Source organism: Anomaloglossus baeobatrachus, chromosome 9, assembly GCF_048569485.1.
Source record: "Anomaloglossus baeobatrachus isolate aAnoBae1 chromosome 9, aAnoBae1.hap1, whole genome shotgun sequence".
Lineage (NCBI taxonomy): Eukaryota > Metazoa > Chordata > Amphibia > Anura > Aromobatidae > Anomaloglossus > Anomaloglossus baeobatrachus.
Window position 1 is genome coordinate 222,966,110 of NC_134361.1, and position 18,593 is coordinate 222,984,702.

An 18,593-nucleotide genomic window follows, 5' to 3' on the forward strand; every position below is an offset into this window, starting at 1 on the left:
GCATCATACATAATGGGTGCAACAAAAGTGGAATCCAGGGACTTCAATAGGAAGAAAACTTATACAACTTCTAAAATGTTTGGAAACTCTGCAACCGTCCAAAAACGAAAAAACTTCTTAGACCCACGAGATGTCCTCTTACATTTTGTCAGGTTGCGAAAGAATCTTGGTCATGAAGTTGTTGAAAAGATAAGATTATGAAATATCCATGGGTGAGGATCCGTAATGAAAGCCACGTGTCATTCCTATCGGAATAGAGCAGCCCAAGATCTTATCAAAGAGTCCGTCCTCATATCGAGACGAGAAGATGGCGCTGACTGTGAACGTCCTGGTCTTCTGGTTGGGGAGTAATTTGGTCCTCGCCGGTGACACCTGCCCGGGTGAGTGATAGAATTATGGATCCAGGGTCTCTGTAATGGACCACGGCCATATCTGTATTTGTTATTATAGAATGTATAGGGACTGGGATGTGGATCCACTGGATCATGGGATTACCCTGGAGGAGCGTGACTAAGCCGCTACCTGGTCTTTAGAGCCTCTGGTGGTGAGGTTAGATTTGGGCTGGAGGTAAGCGCCAGGTGCCTCTCCAGGGCAGTCCCCGGAGCCGCAAAAGCTGACAGGGACTGGATCAGGATAACCGTCGGGGTGGAAGCTGGTACAGGTACAGATTCGGGTTCAGATACATACATGACGACTGATTCGGACAGGTTCAGGTTCAAAGACAGGTACCGGGACACAGGAGCGGAAACAGGCACTCAGGGATTTTATTTTTACTGTACTGTTATTTCTTTAGGGTTTTATGGTGTGTATATTTTTACTTTTCCCTTAAAATTTTTGGAATTTTTTTGTAATTACATTTTTATCACTATTATTACTTTTTTTTATTACTGTACAGAATAATCATTTTTTTAATCATTTTTTGGTGGGTGGGTTCCGTGTTGAGTTAATTCTGTGGGATACTACAGTTACGTGGATACCAAAGTAATATTTTTCAGATTTTTTTTAGAATAAACATGCCCGTTTTTGAGAGTCACGCCCCTCCCCACGCTCGTTTCCATTCCTCAAGTGCTTCTTTCTGGGAAGTTTCGGTGTCACCTGGTGACTTCGTCATCACTTCTGGGACTTGTATGTGTTATTAGACTACAGATCAGTGTCTTGCAATAGGCACATTTGGGGGTCCCGGACATACCCTATATTTGGGGGTCCCAGTCCCAACATACCCTAACGGCGGCCATGTTGGTTGTCATCTGACTTTCCCAGAAGGCTTATTGTCTTTTATAACCTGTTTTCTCACTTGTATGCCTAGAGGTGAACATTGTAGGAGTTGGCGGCTCTGTCAAGTTGACCATCATCAGAGGTTGTCCCGGGCTTTCAGGTCCACCTGGACATAAAGGAGACCCTGGAGCGACCGGACTAACTGGTGATTGCTATTCCTATTTTTGGGGGGTATTCTGTAGAGATTTATTTACATATTTTATTTTTTACATCTGCTTCCACTGGTGATGAATAAAGCTTGATTTGCTAGGGTCTACAAAAGTAGCAATACCCCCTGAAAGGAACAAATTCCCTCCAAATACAGACAAAAGTACCAATAACCCCCAAAGGAACAAATTCACACCACAGGCAGACAAAAGTACCAATACCCCTCAAAGGAACAAATTCGCCCCACAGGCAGACAAAAGTACCAATACTTCCCAAAGGAACAAATTCACCCCACAGGCAGACAAAAGTACCAGTACCCCCCCCCCCAAGGAAAAAATTCACCCCACAGGCAGACAAAATTACCAGTACCCCCCCCCAAGGAAAAAATTCACCCCACAGGCAGACAAAAGTACCAATACCTCCCAAAGGAACAAATTCACCCCACAGGCGGACAAAAGTACCAATACCTCCCAAAGGAACAAATTTACTTCAAATACGGACAAAAGTACCAATGCCTCCCAAAGGAACAAATTCCCTTCAAATACGGACAAAAGTACCAATGCCTCCCAAAGGAACAAATTCACCCCACAGGCAGACAAAAGTACCAGTACCCCTCAAAGGAACAAATTCACCCCACAGGCAGACAAAAGTACCAGTACCCCCCAAAGGAACAAATTCACCCCACAGGCGGACAAAAGTACCAATACCCCCCAAAGGAACAAATTCCCTCCAAATACAGACAAAAGTACCAATACCCCTCAAAGGAACAACTTCACCCCACAGGCAGACAAAAGTACCAATACCTCCCAAAGGAACAAATTCACCCCACAGGCAGACAAAAGTACCAATACCTCCCAAAGGAACAAATTTATCCACAGGCAGACAAAAGTACCACTACCCCCCCAAAGGAAAAAAATCACCCCACAGGCAGACAAAAGTACCAATACCTCCCAAAGGAACAAATTCCCTCCAAATACGGACAAAAGTACCAATACCCCCCGAAGGGAACAAATTCGCCCCACAGGCTGACAAAAGTACCAATACCCCCCAAAGGAACTAATTCACCCCAGAGGCAGACAAAAGTAGCAATAGCCCCCCAAAGGAACAAATTTTCCGCACAGAAAAACAAAAGTAGCAATACCCCCCAAAAGAACAAATTTGTCCCACAGGCAGACAAAAGTACCATTATCATCCCCCATAGGAACAAATTCACCCCACAGGCAGACAAAAGTACCAATACCACCCCAAAGGAACAAATTCCCCCCACAAGAGGACAAAATTACCAATACCCCCCCAAAAGGAACAAATTCACCCCACAGGTGGACAAAAGTACCAATACCCCTCCCCTCAAAGGAACAAATTCATCCAAGTGGTGGACAAAAGTGCTAATATACACGCAAATCAACAAATTCGCCCCACAGGTGGACAAAAGTACCTCCCAAAGGAACAAATTTACCCAACAGGCAGACAAAAGTACCACTACCCCCCCAAAGGAAAAAAATCACCCAGAAGGCAGACAAAAGTACCAATACCTCCCAAAGGAACAAATTCACTCCAAATACGGACAAAAGTACCAATACCCCCCGAAGGGAACAAATTCGCCCCACAGGCTGACAAAAGTACCAATACCTCCCAAAGGAACTAATTCACCCCAGAGGCAGACAAAAGTAGCAATAGCCCCCCAAAGGAACAAATTTTCCGCACAGACGAACAAAACTAGCAATACCTCCCAAAAGAACAAATTTGTCCCACAGGCAGACAAAAGTACCATTATCCCCCCATAGGAACAAATTCACCCCACAGGCAGACAAAAGTACCAATACCACCCCAAAGGAACAAATTCCCCCCACAAGAGGACAAAATTACCAATACCCCCCCAAAAGGAACAAATTCACCCCACAAGTGGACAAAAGTACCAATACCCCTCCCCTCAAAAGAACAAATTCATCCAAGTGGTGGACAAAAGTACTAATATACACGCAAATCAACAAATTCGCCCCACAGGTAGACAAAAGTACCAATACCCAGTAGAATAGGTCCCATAGCAAAGTAGGTTCCCCATTATGGTGCTGGGTTTTGCCTCCATGGCAGTTCTCTACACCCGATATAAAATGGGGGGTGCCCACTCTACTAAGACCCTGTAGTATCCTCATGGGCGGCCTCCTTGGTACAGATATGGTTGGTGGGACCATGAAGACTCACAGAACTGGAGAGTAGGAAGAGGAATTGCCATATCTGTAGAGAGGGTGACCGGGTGACCAAAGAAAGTTCTCCATTGCCTAAAAAATGGTCGACCATGGTCATAACATTATGTTGTCTCCATCCTCCGAGCTTCGTTGTGAGGACCATATAATCCAGAGCAGATGAGCGGACGTAGTGTTCATGAACGCTCTTTATGTTTTCTAGGAATTGATGGAAAACCAGGAAAAGTCGGACCCCAGGGAGGAAAAGGTGAATAGTAATAATGTCCAGGTCATATTATAGATCAGTTGTTTTTAACCTGTCATTCTCCAAACGTTGAGAAATTACAACCCCCAGAAAGCCCTGGTGTCACGCCGTGTGCAGGGGACTCCCGGCGAGCGACGGAACACAAGGGGAAAACCAGGGAAGCAATACAATGGAAGGTGATAGGGAAAGGGGAGCATGGTCTCCTCCTAACACCCCCCTGAGGCCCATCCCTGAACTCCCTAACATTCCTAGGCGGGTCTGTTGTGAATACATTTGAATTAGATTCCAATTTGGGGCTCCCTCTTCTGGTCAGTGCTGGTAGTGCAGTTGACTTGCTGAGTGGGAACCGGACAGCTTAGGAGGATTGGCAATCAGGCCATTTGGTTTGGGCCTATATAACTGTGTAGCGTCCTTTTGTTCCTTGCCGGTGCTCATTGTATTTCCTGTGTGCTAAGGACTTCATGACACCAGCCCTTTTCTCTGTGTCTACCAGAACTCCTCTCAGATAAGTTGGTCTTGTACCTTTGCTTATGGTTTTCACTTTCTTGTTATTTTGCCTGTGTGGAGTTCCTGGTGGAATTGGATTATTCCCTGCTGGGAGTATCTGTGTACCTTGCTCCATGTTCTGTTATGTATTGTGTTGTCATGCTTGGTAAGAAATTTAGTCCCCTCTCTATAACAATGTTTTTCTTGGATCCCATTAACACCGGAGAACAGATATAGTGGGGGAGAGCCTGTTTAGGCTCAGTATTTTTCCATGTCAGGCGTGCTGATATTTATTAGGGTTTTTATGGCTGCACTCTTTCCTATTCTTTCCTATGCAGATAGTTTTGGGCCTCATCTTTGCTGAATCTGTTCTCTAGCTATGTATTGTGTTTTCCTATAGCACCGTAATCTTTACATGTGGGGGGCTATCTATATCTTTAGGGACTACTCCGAGGCAGATTAGCTTTTCTACATTTCTCTCTATTAGAGTATTTAGTTCTCTGGCTGTGTCGAGACGACTAGGTCATCGTAGGTGCGTCCCACGGCTACTTCTAGTTGTGTGTCAGTATTAGGTCTGCAATCCGTTAAGGTTCCAGCAACTCTGGTTATTTTCTGAGTTTCTGAGTTATTGCTCTTTTTCTGATCCTCCTCGGTCACTGGATCACAATACGGATCCTTCCCCCGTTCGTCGTCACATGATTAGGCCCTCGCTGGCCCAGAATTCACCCTGACTAGTGTGAAGGCCAGCGAGATACTAGTCTTGCCACAACACGAGGTAGGTAAGACAAGCAGGTGGGAAAAGACTCAGTATATAACACTCCATGGCTTCTCCAGCAGGAAACTTCTCAGCTGCAACAGAAACGAACACCTCAGCTTCTCCAGAGACAGAGACCGAAATAAAAAATAAAGCATCTTTATATTCCTTGGACAGGTGAAGCTGGGAGGATCGGAGCAAAGGGAGCAAAAGGAGAAAAGGGAGAAATCCGGACCTCAGGAATAAACGAAGAATATCGTGAGTAGAAACATATGGAATATGATGGGAAGGGGTCTTGCTTACCTGCATTGTATTCTGGGGGTCTGTAGTAGCCAAAAATCCTCATTATGTCTAATCCCATGTTCAGAAACTTGCCCCTTTCCTCCCCCATGCTTTACACTGAAGCTCTGATTACTTTCTTGTTTTTTTAATGCTATTCTAGGTGCCAGGGATTGTAAGGAGCTGAAGGACCGAGGAGAAGTATTAAGTGACTGGTATACGATATTCCCCGATGGGAAGACCCCCCTGAAGGTGCTGTGTGATATGCACACGGATGGCGGGGGCTGGATCGTAAGTCACTTACTTTATATGATGGTGATCAGGGCCATGGATGGAGCACCTAGAGGTCAGAAAGAGGAGTAAAGCACTTAGATGGGAGGGGTCCGATATCCGAGACCCTCACCAAACAGCCAAAGCGGATGGTGGCTACACAGGGGGTCTCTCGTTCGCATGAGCCGCCTGTGGAGTTAAATAGGAACCGTGTAATGCGTCACATATCCTGTGGGGGCGCTGCTGAGTTCCCAGATTTGACCACAGATTACAGCCGATCACTGATCCTAGAATAGGTGAGAATTATGGCCGGAGCGTGGGGGGGACAGAGCCGGATGCAGCCAGGACCGGGGGATTGGAGAAGGGGACGGGGATAAGGAGGGGGTGCAGAAGATTTAGGAACTATGTAACGTCCCCGACTGCTGCCATTCTAGGTTTTTCAGAGGCGCTCGGACGGTTCAGTGGATTTTTTTCGTGACTGGAATTCATACAAGATTGGATTTGGGAACCGCATGAATGAGTTCTGGTTGGGGAATGAAAATCTTCACAGAATCACATCCACAGGTGACGCTGCGCTCCTCACATACTGTATGTGCACTATATAGAGAACAGTATGTGCTGGCATTGTGCTTGGTGATGTATGGCTCGGCATTGTGCTTGGTGATGTATGGCTCGGCATTGTGCTTGGTGATGTATGGCTTGGCATTGTGCTTGGTGATGTACGGCTCAGCATTGTGCTTGGTGATGTACGGCTCAGCATTGTGCTTGGTGATGTACGGCTCGGCATTGTGCTTGGTGATGTATGGCTCGGCATTGTGCTTGGTGATGTACGGCTCGGCATTGTGCTTGGTGATGTACGGCTCAGCATTGTGCTTGGTGATGTATGGCTCGGCATTGTGCTTGGTGATGTACGGCTCGGCATTGTGCTTGGTGATGTATGGCTTGGCATTGTGCTTGGTGATGTACGGCTCAGCATTGTGCTTGGTGATGTACGGCTCGGCATTGTGCTTGGTGATGTACGGCTCAGCATTGTGCTTGGTGATGTATGGCTCGGCATTGTGCTTGGTGATGTACGGCTCGGCATTGTGCTTGGTGATGTACGACTCGGCATTGTGCTTGGTGATGTATGGCTCAGCATTGTGCTTGGTGATGTACGGCTCGGCATTGTGCTTGGTGATGTACGGCTCGGCATTGTGCTTGGTGATGTACGGCTCGGCATTGTGCTTGGTGATGTATGGCTCAGCATTGTGCTTGGTGATGTACGGCTCAGCATTGTGTTTGGTGATGTACGGCTCGGCATTGTGCTTGGTGATGTACGGCTCGGCATTGTGCTTGGTGATGTATAGCTTGGCATTGTGCTTGGTGATGTACGGCTCGGCATTGTGCTTGGTGATGTACGGCTCGGCATTGTGCTTGGTGATGTATGGCTAAGCATTGTGCTTGGTGATGTACGGCTCGGCATTGTGTTTGGTGATGTACGGCTCGGCATTGTGCTTGGTGATGTACGGCTCGGCATTGTGCTTGGTGATGTACGGCTCAGCATTGTGCTTGGTGATGTACGGCTCGGCATTGTGCTTGGTGATGTATAGCTTGGCATTGTGCTTGGTGATGTACGGCTCGGCATTGTGCTTGGTGATGTATGGCTCGGCATTGTGCTTGGTGATGTACGGCTCGGCATTGTGCTTGGTGATGTATGGCTCGGCATTGTGCTTGGTGATGTACGGCTCGGCATTGTGTTTGGTGATGTACGGCTCGGCATTGTGCTTGGTGATGTACGGCTCGGCATTGTGCTTGGTGATGTACGGCTCGGCATTGTACTTGGTGATGTACGGCTCGGCATTGTACTTGGTGATGTATAGCTTGGCATTGTGCTTGGTGATGTACGGCTCGGCATTGTGCTTGGTGATGTATGGCTCGGCATTGTGCTTGGTGATGTATGGCTCGGCATTGTGTTTGGTGATGTACGGCTCGGCATTGTGTTTGGTGATGTACGGCTCGGCATTGTGCTTGGTGATGTACGGCTCGGCATTGTGCTTGGTGATGTACGGCTCGGCATTGTGCTTGGTGATGTATGGCTCGGCATTGTGCTTGGTGATGTATGGCTCGGCATTGTGCTTGGTGATGTACGGCTCGGCATTGTGTTTGGTGATGTACGGCTCGGCAGTGTGCTTGGTGATGTACGGCTCGGCATTGTGTTTGGTGATGTACGGCTCGGCATTGTGTTTGGTGATGTACGGCTCTGCATTGTGCTTGGTGATGTATGGCTCGGCATTGTGTTTGGTGATGTACGGCTCTGCATTGTGCTTGGTGATGTACGGCTCGGCATTGTGCTTGGTGATGTACGGCTCGGCATTGTGTTTGGTGATGTACGGCTCTGCATTGTGTTTGGTGATGTATGGCTCGGCATTGTGCTTGGTGATGTACGGCTCGGCATTGTGTTTGGTGATGTACGGCTCGGCATTGTGCTTGGTGATGTACGGCTCGGCATTGTGCTTGGTGATAGAGGGGAGCCAGCACGATCTGACAATGGCATGCATCATATAAACAGTGCAAATTCACAGATTTATTCCAACTGTACTGTAATATAAATGAGATTTTTAGCAAATAATTGATCAATTCTTTGAGCCACCCCTGCCAACGTCACGGCAAATCTCAATAAGGGGGTCCTACTCTATATTCTGTATTTCATGTGCCATGCGGCCTCCTAGATAAAGTTAAAAGCAGAACCATAATGGAGCACACATACCTGTATATATAACCGCTTCTATGTTGCAAAAGAGGCAATTGTGGATAGAGGCCAGCCCAGGTCCCAGCATGTGGAGCAAGCTCTACACATACCAGGACTATATCAGAACTGACCCTCCCAGTGCCAGAGAGCAACCATTGATAAAGGCGGACCAGATCCAAGTATGGTGATGTATGGCTCGGCATTGTGCTTGGTGATGTATGGCTCGGCATTGTGCTTGGTGATGTACGGCTCAGCATTGTGCTTGGTGATGTACAGCTCGGCACTGTGCTTGGTGATGTACGGCTCAGTATTGTGCTTGATGTACGGCTCGGCATTGTGCTTGGTGATGTACGGCTCGGCATTGTGCTTGGTGATGTACGGCTCGGCATTGTGCTTGGTGATGTATGGCTCGGCATTGTGCTTGGTGATGTACGGCTCAGTATTGTGCTTGATGTACGGCTCGGCATTGTGCTTGGTGATGTACGGCTCGGCATTGTGCTTGGTGATGTACGGCTCGGCATTGTGCTTGGTGATGTATGGCTCAGCATTGTGCTTGGTGATGTATGGCTCAGCATTGTGCTTGGTGATGTATGGCTCGGCATTGTGCTTGGTGATGTACGGCTCGGCATTGTGCTTGGTGATGTATGGCTCGGCATTGTGCTTGGTGATGTATGGCTCAGCATTGTGCTTGGTGATGTATGGCTCAGCATTGTGCTTGGTGATGTATGGCTCGGCATTGTGCTTGGTGACGTACGGCTCGGCATTGTGCTTGGTGATGTACGGCTCGGCATTGTGCTTGGTGATGTACAGCTCGGCATTGTGCTTGGTGATGTACGGCTCGGCATTGTACTTGGTGATATATGGCTCGGCATTGTGCTTGGTGATGTATGGCTCGGCATTGTGCTTGGTGATGTACAGCTCGGCATTGTGCTTGGTGATGTACGGCTCGGCATTGTGCTTGGTGATATATGGCTCGGCATTGTGCTTGGTGATGTATGGCTTGGCATTGTGCTTGGTGATGTACGGCTCGGCATTGTGCTTGGTGATGTAGGGCTCGGCATTGTGCTTGGTGATGTATGGCTCGGCATTGTGCTTGGTGATGTATGGCTCAGCATTGTGCTTGGTGATGTACGGCTCGGCATTGTGCTTGGTGATGTACGGCTCGGCATTGTGTTTGGTGATGTACGGCTCGGCATTGTGCTTGGTGATGTACGGCTCGGCATTGTGCTTGGTGATGTATAGCTCGGCATTGTGCTTGGTGATGTACGGCTCGGCATTGTGCTTGGTGATGTACGGCTCGGCATTGTGCTTGGTGATGTATGGCTCGGCATTGTGCTTGGTGATGTACGGCTCGGCATTGTGTTTGGTGATGTACGGCTCGGCATTGTGCTTGGTGATGTACGGCTCGGCATTGTGCTTGGTGATGTACGGCTCGGCATTGTGTTTGGTGATGTACGGCTCGGCATTGTGCTTGGTGATGTACGGCTCGGCATTGTGCTTGGTGATGTATGGCTCAGCATTGTGCTTGGTGATGTACGGCTCAGCATTGTGTTTGGTGATGTATGGCTCGGCATTGTGCTTGGTGATGTACGGCTCGGCATTGTGTTTGGTGATGTACGGCTCGGCATTGTGCTTGGTGATGTACGGCTCGGCATTGTGCTTGGTGATGTACGGCTCGGCATTGTGTTTGGTGATGTATGGCTTGGCATTGTGCTTGGTGATGTATGGCTCGGCATTGTGCTTGGTGATGTACGGCTCGGCATTGTGTTTGGTGATGTACGGCTCGGCATTGTGTTTGGTGATGTATGGCTCGGCATTGTGCTTGGTGATGTACGGCTCGGCATTGTGCTTGGTGATGTACGGCTCGGCATTGTGTTTGGTGATGTACGGCTCGGCATTGTGCTTGGTGATGTACGGCTCGGCATTGTGCTTGGTGATAGAGGGGAGCCAGCACGATCTGACAATGGCATGCATCATATAAACAGTGCAAATTCACAGATTTATTCCAACTGTACTGTAATATAAATGAGATTTTTAGCAAATAATTGATCAATTCTTTGAGCCACCCCTGCCAACGTCACGGCAAATCTCAATAAGGGGGTCCTACTCTATATTCTGTATTTCATGTGCCATGCGGCCTCCTAGATAAAGTTAAAAGCAGAACCATAATGGAGCACACATACCTGTATATATAACCGCTTCTATGTTGCAAAAGAGGCAATTGTGGATAGAGGCCAGCCCAGGTCCCAGCATGTGGAGCAAGCTCCACACATACCAGGACCATATCAGAACTGACCCTCCCAGTGCCAGAGAGCAACCATTGATAAAGGCGGACCAGATCCAAGTATGGTGATGTACGGCTCAGCACTGTGCTTGGTGATGTACAGCTCGGCACTGTGCTTGGTGATGTACGGCTCGGCATTGTGCTTGGTGATGTACAGCTCGGCACTGTGCTTGGTGATGTACGGCTCGGCATTGTGCTTGGTGTTGTATGGCTCGGCATTGTGCTTGGTGATGTACGGCTCGGCATTGTGCTTGGTGATGTATAGCTCGGCATTGTGCTTGGTGATGTACGGCTCGGCATTGTGTTTGGTGATGTACAGCTCAGCATTGTGCTTGGTGATGTACGGCTCGGCATTGTGCTTGGTGATGTACGGCTCAGCATTGTGCTTGGTGATGTACGGCTCGGCATTGTGCTTGGTGATGTACGGCTCAGCATTGTGCTTGGTGATGTACGGCTCGGCATTGTGCTTGGTGATATATGGCTCGGCACTGTGCTTGGTGATGTACGGCTCGGCATTGTGCTTGGTGATGTATGGCTCGGCATTGTGCTTGGTGATGTACAGCTCGGCACTGTGCTTGGTGATGTACGGCTCGGCATTGTGCTTGGTGATGTATGGCTTGGCATTTTGCTTGGTGATGTACGGCTCGGCATTGTGCTTGGTGATGTATGGCTCGGCATTGTGCTTGGTGATGTACGGCTCAGCATTGTGTTTGGTGATGTACGGCTCGGCATTGTGCTTGGTGATGTACGGCTCGGCATTGTGTTTGGTGATGTATGGCTCGGCATTGTGCTTGGTGATGTATGGCTCGGCATTGTGCTTGGTGATGTACGGCTCGGCATTGTGCTTGGTGATGTACGGCTCGGCATTGTGCTTGGTGATGTACGGCTCGGCATTGTGCTTGGTGATGTACGGCTCGGCATTGTGCTTGGTGATGTACGGCTCGGCATTGTGCTTGGTGATGTACGGCTCGGCATTGTGCTTGGTGATGTACGGCTCGGCATTGTGCTTGGTGATGTACGGCTCGGCATTGTGTTTGGTGATGTATGGCTCGGCATTGTGCTTGGTGATGTACGGCTCGGCATTGTGCTTGGTGATGTACGGCTCGGCATTGTGCTTGGTGATGTACGGCTCGGCATTGTGCTTGGTGATGTATAGCTCGGCATTGTGCTTGGTGATGTACGGCTCAGCATTGTGCTTGGTGATGTATGGCTCGGCATTGTGCTTGGTGATGTATAGCTCGGCATTGTGCTTGGTGATGTACGGCTCGGCATTGTGCTTGGTGATGTACGGCTCGGCATTGTGCTTGGTGATGTATGGCTCGGCATTGTGCTTGGTGATGTACGGCTCGGCATTGTGTTTGGTGATGTACGGCTCGGCATTGTGCTTGGTGATGTACGGCTCGGCATTGTGCTTGGTGATGTACGGCTCGGCATTGTGTTTGGTGATGTACGGCTCGGCATTGTGCTTGGTGATGTACGGCTCGGCATTGTGCTTGGTGATGTATGGCTCAGCATTGTGCTTGGTGATGTACGGCTCAGCATTGTGTTTGGTGATGTACGGCTCGGCATTGTGCTTGGTGATGTACGGCTCGGCATTGTGCTTGGTGATGTACGGCTCGGCATTGTGTTTGGTGATGTACGGCTCGGCATTGTGCTTGGTGATGTACGGCTCGGCATTGTGTTTGGTGATGTACGGCTCGGCATTGTGCTTGGTGATGTATGGCTCGGCATTGTGCTTGGTGATGTACGGCTCGGCATTGTGTTTGGTGATGTACGGCTCGGCATTGTGCTTGGTGATGTATGGCTCGGCATTGTGCTTGGTGATGTATGGCTCGGCATTGTGCTTGGTGATGTACGGCTCAGCATTGTGCTTGGTGATGTACGGCTCGGCATTGTGCTTGGTGATGTACGGCTCGGCATTGTGCTTGGTGATGTATGGCTCGGCATTGTGCTTGGTGATGTATGGCTCAGCATTGTGCTTGGTGATGTACGGCTCAGCATTGTGTTTGGTGATGTATGGCTCGGCATTGTGCTTGGTGATGTACGGCTCGGCATTGTGTTTGGTGATGTATGGCTCAGCATTGTGCTTGGTGATGTATGGCTCAGCATTGTGCTTGGTGATGTACGGCTCAGCATTGTGCTTGGTGATGTACGGCTCAGCATTGTGTTTGGTGATGTATGGCTCAGCATTGTGCTTGGTGATGTACGGCTCGGCATTGTGTTTGGTGATGTACGGCTCGGCATTGTGCTCGGTGATGTACGGCTCAGCATTGTGCTTGGTGATGCACGGCTCGGCATTGTGCTTGGTGATGTACGGCTCGGCATTGTGCTTGGTGATGTACGGCTCGGCATTGTGCTTGGTGATGTATGGCTCGGCATTGTGCTTAGTGATGTACGGCTCGGCATTGTGCTTGGTGATGTACGGTAGTGAAGCTTCGCAGGGCCAGTGTTTGTGCTGCTGTTACCAGAGGAGGTCTGAACTCTGCAGTTATGGGGTCGGCAGAGCAGTGGAGACTCTTCCCTCTGCTCCTCAGCACTCGGCCCCCGCTGTGTAACATTACGGGGTCTCCACTTCGTGGCTGAGTTGTTGCGGTTCCTTCCACTTCTCAGTAATATCAGTCGCAGGTGATGGGGGAGAATCAGGAGGAATAAATCTCATGAGTGGACTTGTTCCCCCGGTGGCCCCTAGCACAGGACACGCTGGTATCACTGAGCTCTCCATCACCAGCGCTGTCATATTAAATTAGTAAAGGCTTTTGGAGACCTGCAGCTGGATTGTGGGATTGTTCCTGCCGGTCTTCTTTGCCGCCAGCAGGAGGCGCCCTCTGATCTGTATTTCTGTGTACTGTATTCCAGGCTTCTGGACGCTGCGGATCGATTTTCAGGACGTGGAATATAACAATTATTTTGCCAAATATGACTCGTTCTCGGTTCTTCAGGAGTCGCAGAAATATAAACTCTTATTGAGCGGCTTCACAGAAGGCAACGCAGGTGCGACCCCGGCCGTGGGCTTCACCGCGGCTTCTACATAATCCACTTCACTGCCACGTCTCGGCTCGTGCTCAGGACGCTGACATATGTGGCATGTTGCTGCGTCCTCACACGGTGGAGCCGGCTGATTGGTGACCATATAGACCGGCACGAGAGTGTGAAGACCCCATCAAACACCTCATATATCATCCGGACCTCTGTGCCTGGGACATGGATGGGGTGGAATATTGGGATCAGCGTTGGCCTTGTAGTGGCCTTAGAAAAGTCTTCCAGTTCTGTGAGATTCCTGGCTCGTCTTCCAGTTCTGTGAGATTCCTGCCTCGTCTTCCAGGTCTGTGAGATTCCTGGCTCATCTCCCAGTTCTGTGAGATTCCTGGCTCGTCTTACAGTTCTGTGAGATTCCTGCCTCGTCTTCCAGTTCTGTGAGATTCCTGGCTCGTCTTCCAGGTCTGTGAGATTCCTGGCTCATCTCCCAGTTCTGTGAGATTCCTGGCTTGTCTCCCAGTTCTGTGAGATTCCTGCCTCGTCTTCCAGTTCTGTGAGATTCCTGGCTCGTCTTTCAGTTCTGTGAGATTCCTGGCTCGTCTTCCAGTTCTGTGAGATTCCTGGCTCGTCTTCCAGGTCTGTGAGATTCCTGGCTCATCTCCCAGTTCTGTGAGATTCCTGGCTTGTCTCCCAGTTCTGTGAGATTCCTGCCTCGTCTTCCAGTTCTGTGAGATTCCTGGCTCGTCTTTCAGTTCTGTGAGATTCCTGGCTCGTCTTCCAGGTCTGTGAGATTCCTGGCTCATCTTCCAGTTCTGTGAGATTCCTGCCTCGTCTTCTAGTTCTGTGAGATTCCTGCCTCGTCTTCCAGGTCTGTGAGATTCCTGGCTCATCTCCCAGTTCTGTGAGATTCCTAGCTTGTCTCCCAGTTCTGTGAGATTCTTGGCTTGTCTTCCAGTTCTCTGAGATTCTTGGCTTGTCTTCCAGTTCTGTGAGATTCCTGGCTCGTATTCCAGTTCTGTGAGATTCCTGGCTCATCTTCCAGTTCTGTGAGATTCCTGCCTCGTCTTCCAGTTCTGTGAGATTCCTGGCTCGTATTCCAGTTCTGTGAGATTCCTGCCTCGTCTTCCAGTTCTGTGAGATTCCTTGCTTGTCTCCCAGTTCTGTGATATTCTTGGCTTGTCTTCCAGTTCTGTGAGATTCCTGGCTCGTCTTCCAGTTCTGTGAGATTCCTTGCTCATCTCCCAGTTCTGTGACATTCCTGGCTCTTCTTCCAGTTCTGTGAGATTCTTGGCTTGTCTTCCAGTTCTCTGAGATTCTTGGCTTGTCTTACAGTTCTGCGAGATTCCTGGCTCGTCTTCCAGTTCTGTGAGATTCCTGGCTCGTCTTCCAGTTCTGTGAGATTCCTGGCTCGTCTTCCAGTTCTGTGAGATTCCTTGCTCATCTCCCAGTTCTGTGACATTCCTTACTCGTCTTCCAGTTCTGTGACACTCCTAGCTTGTCTTCAAGTTATGTGAGATTCCTGGCTCGTCTTCCAGTTCTGTGAGATTCCTGGCTTGTCTTCCAGTTCTGTGAGATTCCTGGCTCATCTTCCAGTTCTGTGACATTCCTGGCTCATCTTCCAGTTCTGTGACATTCCTGGCTCATCTTCCAGTTCTGTGACATTCCTGGCTCGTCTTACAGTTCTGTGAGATTCCTGGCTCGTCTTACAGTTCTGTGAGATTCCTGGCTTGTCTTACAGTTCTGTGAGATTCCTGGCTCGTCTTCCAGTTCTGTGAAATTCCAGGCTCATCTTCCAGTTCTTTGAGATTCCTGGCTCATCTTCCAGTTCTGTGAGATTCCTGGCTCATCTTCCAGTTCTTTGAGATTCCTGGCTCGTGTCCCAGTTCTGTGAGATTCCTGGCTCGTCTTCCAGTTCTGTGAATACCACAGATCTCTGGACTAGGAGTATCCGGAGCTCCAGGCTTGGTTCAGTAGTATTAGGGCAGGTAGATTGTGTCATAAAAGGTCTAATATTATACGTTTTACTGATTTTACAGGGGACTCCATGACTTACCACAATAATTCAATGTTTTCCACCAAAGACCAAGACAATGATTCCAGCACGGGGAGCTGCATAAACAAATACAATGGAGGCTGGTGGTACGGGTCCTGTCTACATGCCAGTCTGAATGGACTCTACCTCCACGGCTCATACGACGGCACCACAAATAATGGCATCATCTGGAAATTTGGGAAAGGCTGGAAATATTCCTACAAACGGACCGAGATGAAGATCAGACCCAACAAGTGAGGAACGTAGAAAGACGTCTCATGTATCTACACCTCCCTATAACCCAGAAAATAACCACACGGGCGCCATCTACGTCATAGACGCGCCATACGGCTCATGTACTCAGTGTGTGACCTGATGACAATAAAATATATTCATACAGCATCTTTTTTAACCTTTTTTTAACTCTTTTTGTCTCATATGCAAAAGTTTGTGCACCCCTGATCACAATTACTTTTACTGTAACAGTTAAGCAAGTTGAAGATGAAATGATCTCTAAAAGGCAGAAAGTTACAGATGACGCATTTCCTTTGTATTTTAGGCAAAAAATATATATTTTCATGTTTTACATTTTTAAATGAACAAAAAAGGAAAATGGGCTGACGCAAAAGTTTGGGCACCCTACATGGTTAGTGCCTAGTAGCACCCCTTTGGCAAGTATTACAGCTCATAAATACTTTTTGTAGGAGCCAAGAGTCTTTTGAGTCTAGTTTAGAGGGATTTTAATCCATTCTTCCTTGGAGACGTCTTCCAGTTCTGTCAGATTCCTGGCTCGTCTTGCTTGCTCTGCTCTTCCTTGGAGACTTCTTCTAGTTCTGAGAGATTCCTGGCTTGTCCTGCATGCACTGGTCTTCCTTGGAGACGTCTTTCAGTTCTGTGACATTCCTGGCTCGTCTTGTATACACTGCTCTTCCTTGGAGATGTCTTCCACTTCTGTGAGATTCCTGGCTCGTCTTGCATGTGTGCTGCCCCCACGTCAGCAGTCGGGCTGCGCGAATCCGGATCCGCAGTGGCTCGAGGGGTTTCCGGACCCGGGGGTCGCGCAAACACTCAAATAAAAAGGGAACGTATATGTACGGGGATTGCTGTGGATACTTCGTGACGCCACCCACGGTGTGTGGTAATATGGAGTACCACCGCTGCTGTTGGGAGGCACCCGGGGGCGATGGAATGGCAGCTGGTTGTTAACTCCTCCTTGGGTAGGGGTGGATGCCCCGGGGCTCAGTGTCCAGGATACGGGGAGCGATGTAGGCCGGAGATAGCATGCTGGGCCGGACCGGGGAATGTTGGTGTACTCACTGCATAAGAATTGCACACGAGTCTGTTGGTAAACCAAGGTGTCAGTGGCCGGCTGCCGCGTCCGGGTGTACTCGGGCCCCACACCTGGGCTGGTGTACCGATGTCCCTTCCTCCGGCACTCTGTAATTTTCCTCACTCTTGGACGACTCCGCCTGGAACAGGGGAAGTCCACTCCTGGTATATTCTGGTTGGGAGACGTGTCCGCGAAAACTGACCCTTGGGATTTAAGTGGGTATTTGCGGATACCCTATCCCCCGCATTGGGCTGCCATTTCGCTCTATCTGGACTAACATTTCTGGAGCTAGGCTTGAAATCTGCTCCCGGCCTGGTGAATTAGAGAAGGGGCTTGCAACCGTCTAACTAGGGTCCAGGTACCCCGCCTGTGCACAGTTTCGGGACCTGATCTCCGTGGTTGGTACCGGCGGGCTCCAACCCCGTCCCGGTCCACTCTGGATCTCCCGCGACCGTACTCCCGTTGCCTTTGGACACAGTCCACTGCTTGCCACCTAGCCAGTAGACCAGGGCCACTACCTTGGCTACCCTCCACTAGGCACAGCCTTGACCTTGCACTGTTACTTCCACTCCTCTCCACTTGACCTCCAACTTCAAACTCCAACCTTAATCTACTGTGTTCCCGCCCCTGGATCCTCAAGACCCCTAGGTGGGCGCTCACAATCTGCCTGGTCCCGCCCACTGGTGTGTCCTTCTTACCCTGGGGGGTGACTAGGATTTTGTGGCTGATGGAACCTTGTGTGGGATGGTGTTATGTGGGGTGCAGTATTCTTCTGTGACCACCTGGTGGCGCCAGGGCGTCACACATGCACTGGTCTTTTGAGGTCTAGCCACAGATTTTCAGTGATGTTCAGATCAGGGGACAGTGATGACATTGTAAAACTTTCATCTTCCACCTTATGAGGTCGTCTATTGTGAATTTTGATGTCTGTTTAGGATCATTATCCATTTGTGCTATTATATGTTGATACTGTCTGTAGTATGTAAGCTGATCAGACGTGATACACATAACTACACTTCCCACCACTTAACACCTTTATGACCTAGGATATATATATATATATATATATATATATATACGTCTTAGGTCTCCCTCCCCTTGATGTGGGATCCCGTGGCGATCCTGCATTATTCCCCCCCACATGTCTTCTGATCTGATCAGCCGACATGTGCAGCTAACAGGCGTGGAGGGATCGGAGATCAGAGATCCATCCACGCCTATTAACCCCTTAGATCACATTGACATGATCACGGGACGCCAGTGTGTTGCCATTACAGTGAGCGAGCATGACTCCCTTTCTGTGAATGCCGGCACTCACAGGAGATCAGCATTTCTGCTCTATAGAGCGGTGCTGATTCTATACCATAGCTCGAGCAGCAGGAATGATTGGATAGTACAGGCATAAAGGTACCTGAGGGGACTAATCAAATGAATTAAAAAAATTTAAAAAGTCTTAAAAATATCTGATTTATTTATTTTTTTAAAAATTAAAGTTCAAATCACCCCTCCTTTGCCTCATTGACAATAAAGCAATATAAAAAAATACACATTTGGTATTGCATACTGCTAAAACAACACTGGCTG

At 48.9% G+C, this 18,593-nt stretch overlaps 1 protein-coding gene across 2 annotated transcripts; it reads left to right on the forward strand.

The window, feature by feature from the left end:
- The first annotated feature begins 200 nt into the window (after nucleotides 1-200).
- LOC142250775 (ficolin-1-like) lies at nucleotides 201-16,020 on the forward strand. 2 transcript variants are annotated; one of them, XM_075322995.1, is made up of 8 exons: nucleotides 204-380; nucleotides 1,307-1,420; nucleotides 3,829-3,873; nucleotides 5,288-5,368; nucleotides 5,553-5,680; nucleotides 6,094-6,223; nucleotides 13,528-13,662; nucleotides 15,684-16,020. In XM_075322995.1, exons 1-8 carry the CDS (start codon nucleotides 308-310, stop codon nucleotides 15,935-15,937), a joined length of 960 nt encoding a protein of 319 aa, XP_075179110.1. In that variant the 5' UTR covers nucleotides 204-307; the 3' UTR covers nucleotides 15,938-16,020. The 2 variants fall into 2 exon arrangements, with proteins under 2 accessions (XP_075179111.1, XP_075179110.1); XM_075322996.1 differs by lacking the exon at nucleotides 13,528-13,662 and having other exon boundaries at nucleotides 201-380.
- The last annotated feature ends 2,573 nt before the right edge of the window (nucleotides 16,021-18,593 follow it).

Bases quoted from the DNA above. Each gene is read 5' to 3' on its own strand.
- LOC142250775 (XM_075322995.1), top strand. From the start codon at position 308: ATGGCGCTGACTGTGAACGTCCTGGTCTTCTGGTTGGGGAGTAATTTG. The intron at 381-1,306 runs GTGAGTGATAGA...TTGTATGCCTAG, and splicing joins CGCCGGTGACACCTGCCCGG to AGGTGAACATTGTAGGAGTT. The intron at 13,663-15,683 runs GTGCGACCCCGG...CTGATTTTACAG, and splicing joins CTTCACAGAAGGCAACGCAG to GGGACTCCATGACTTACCAC.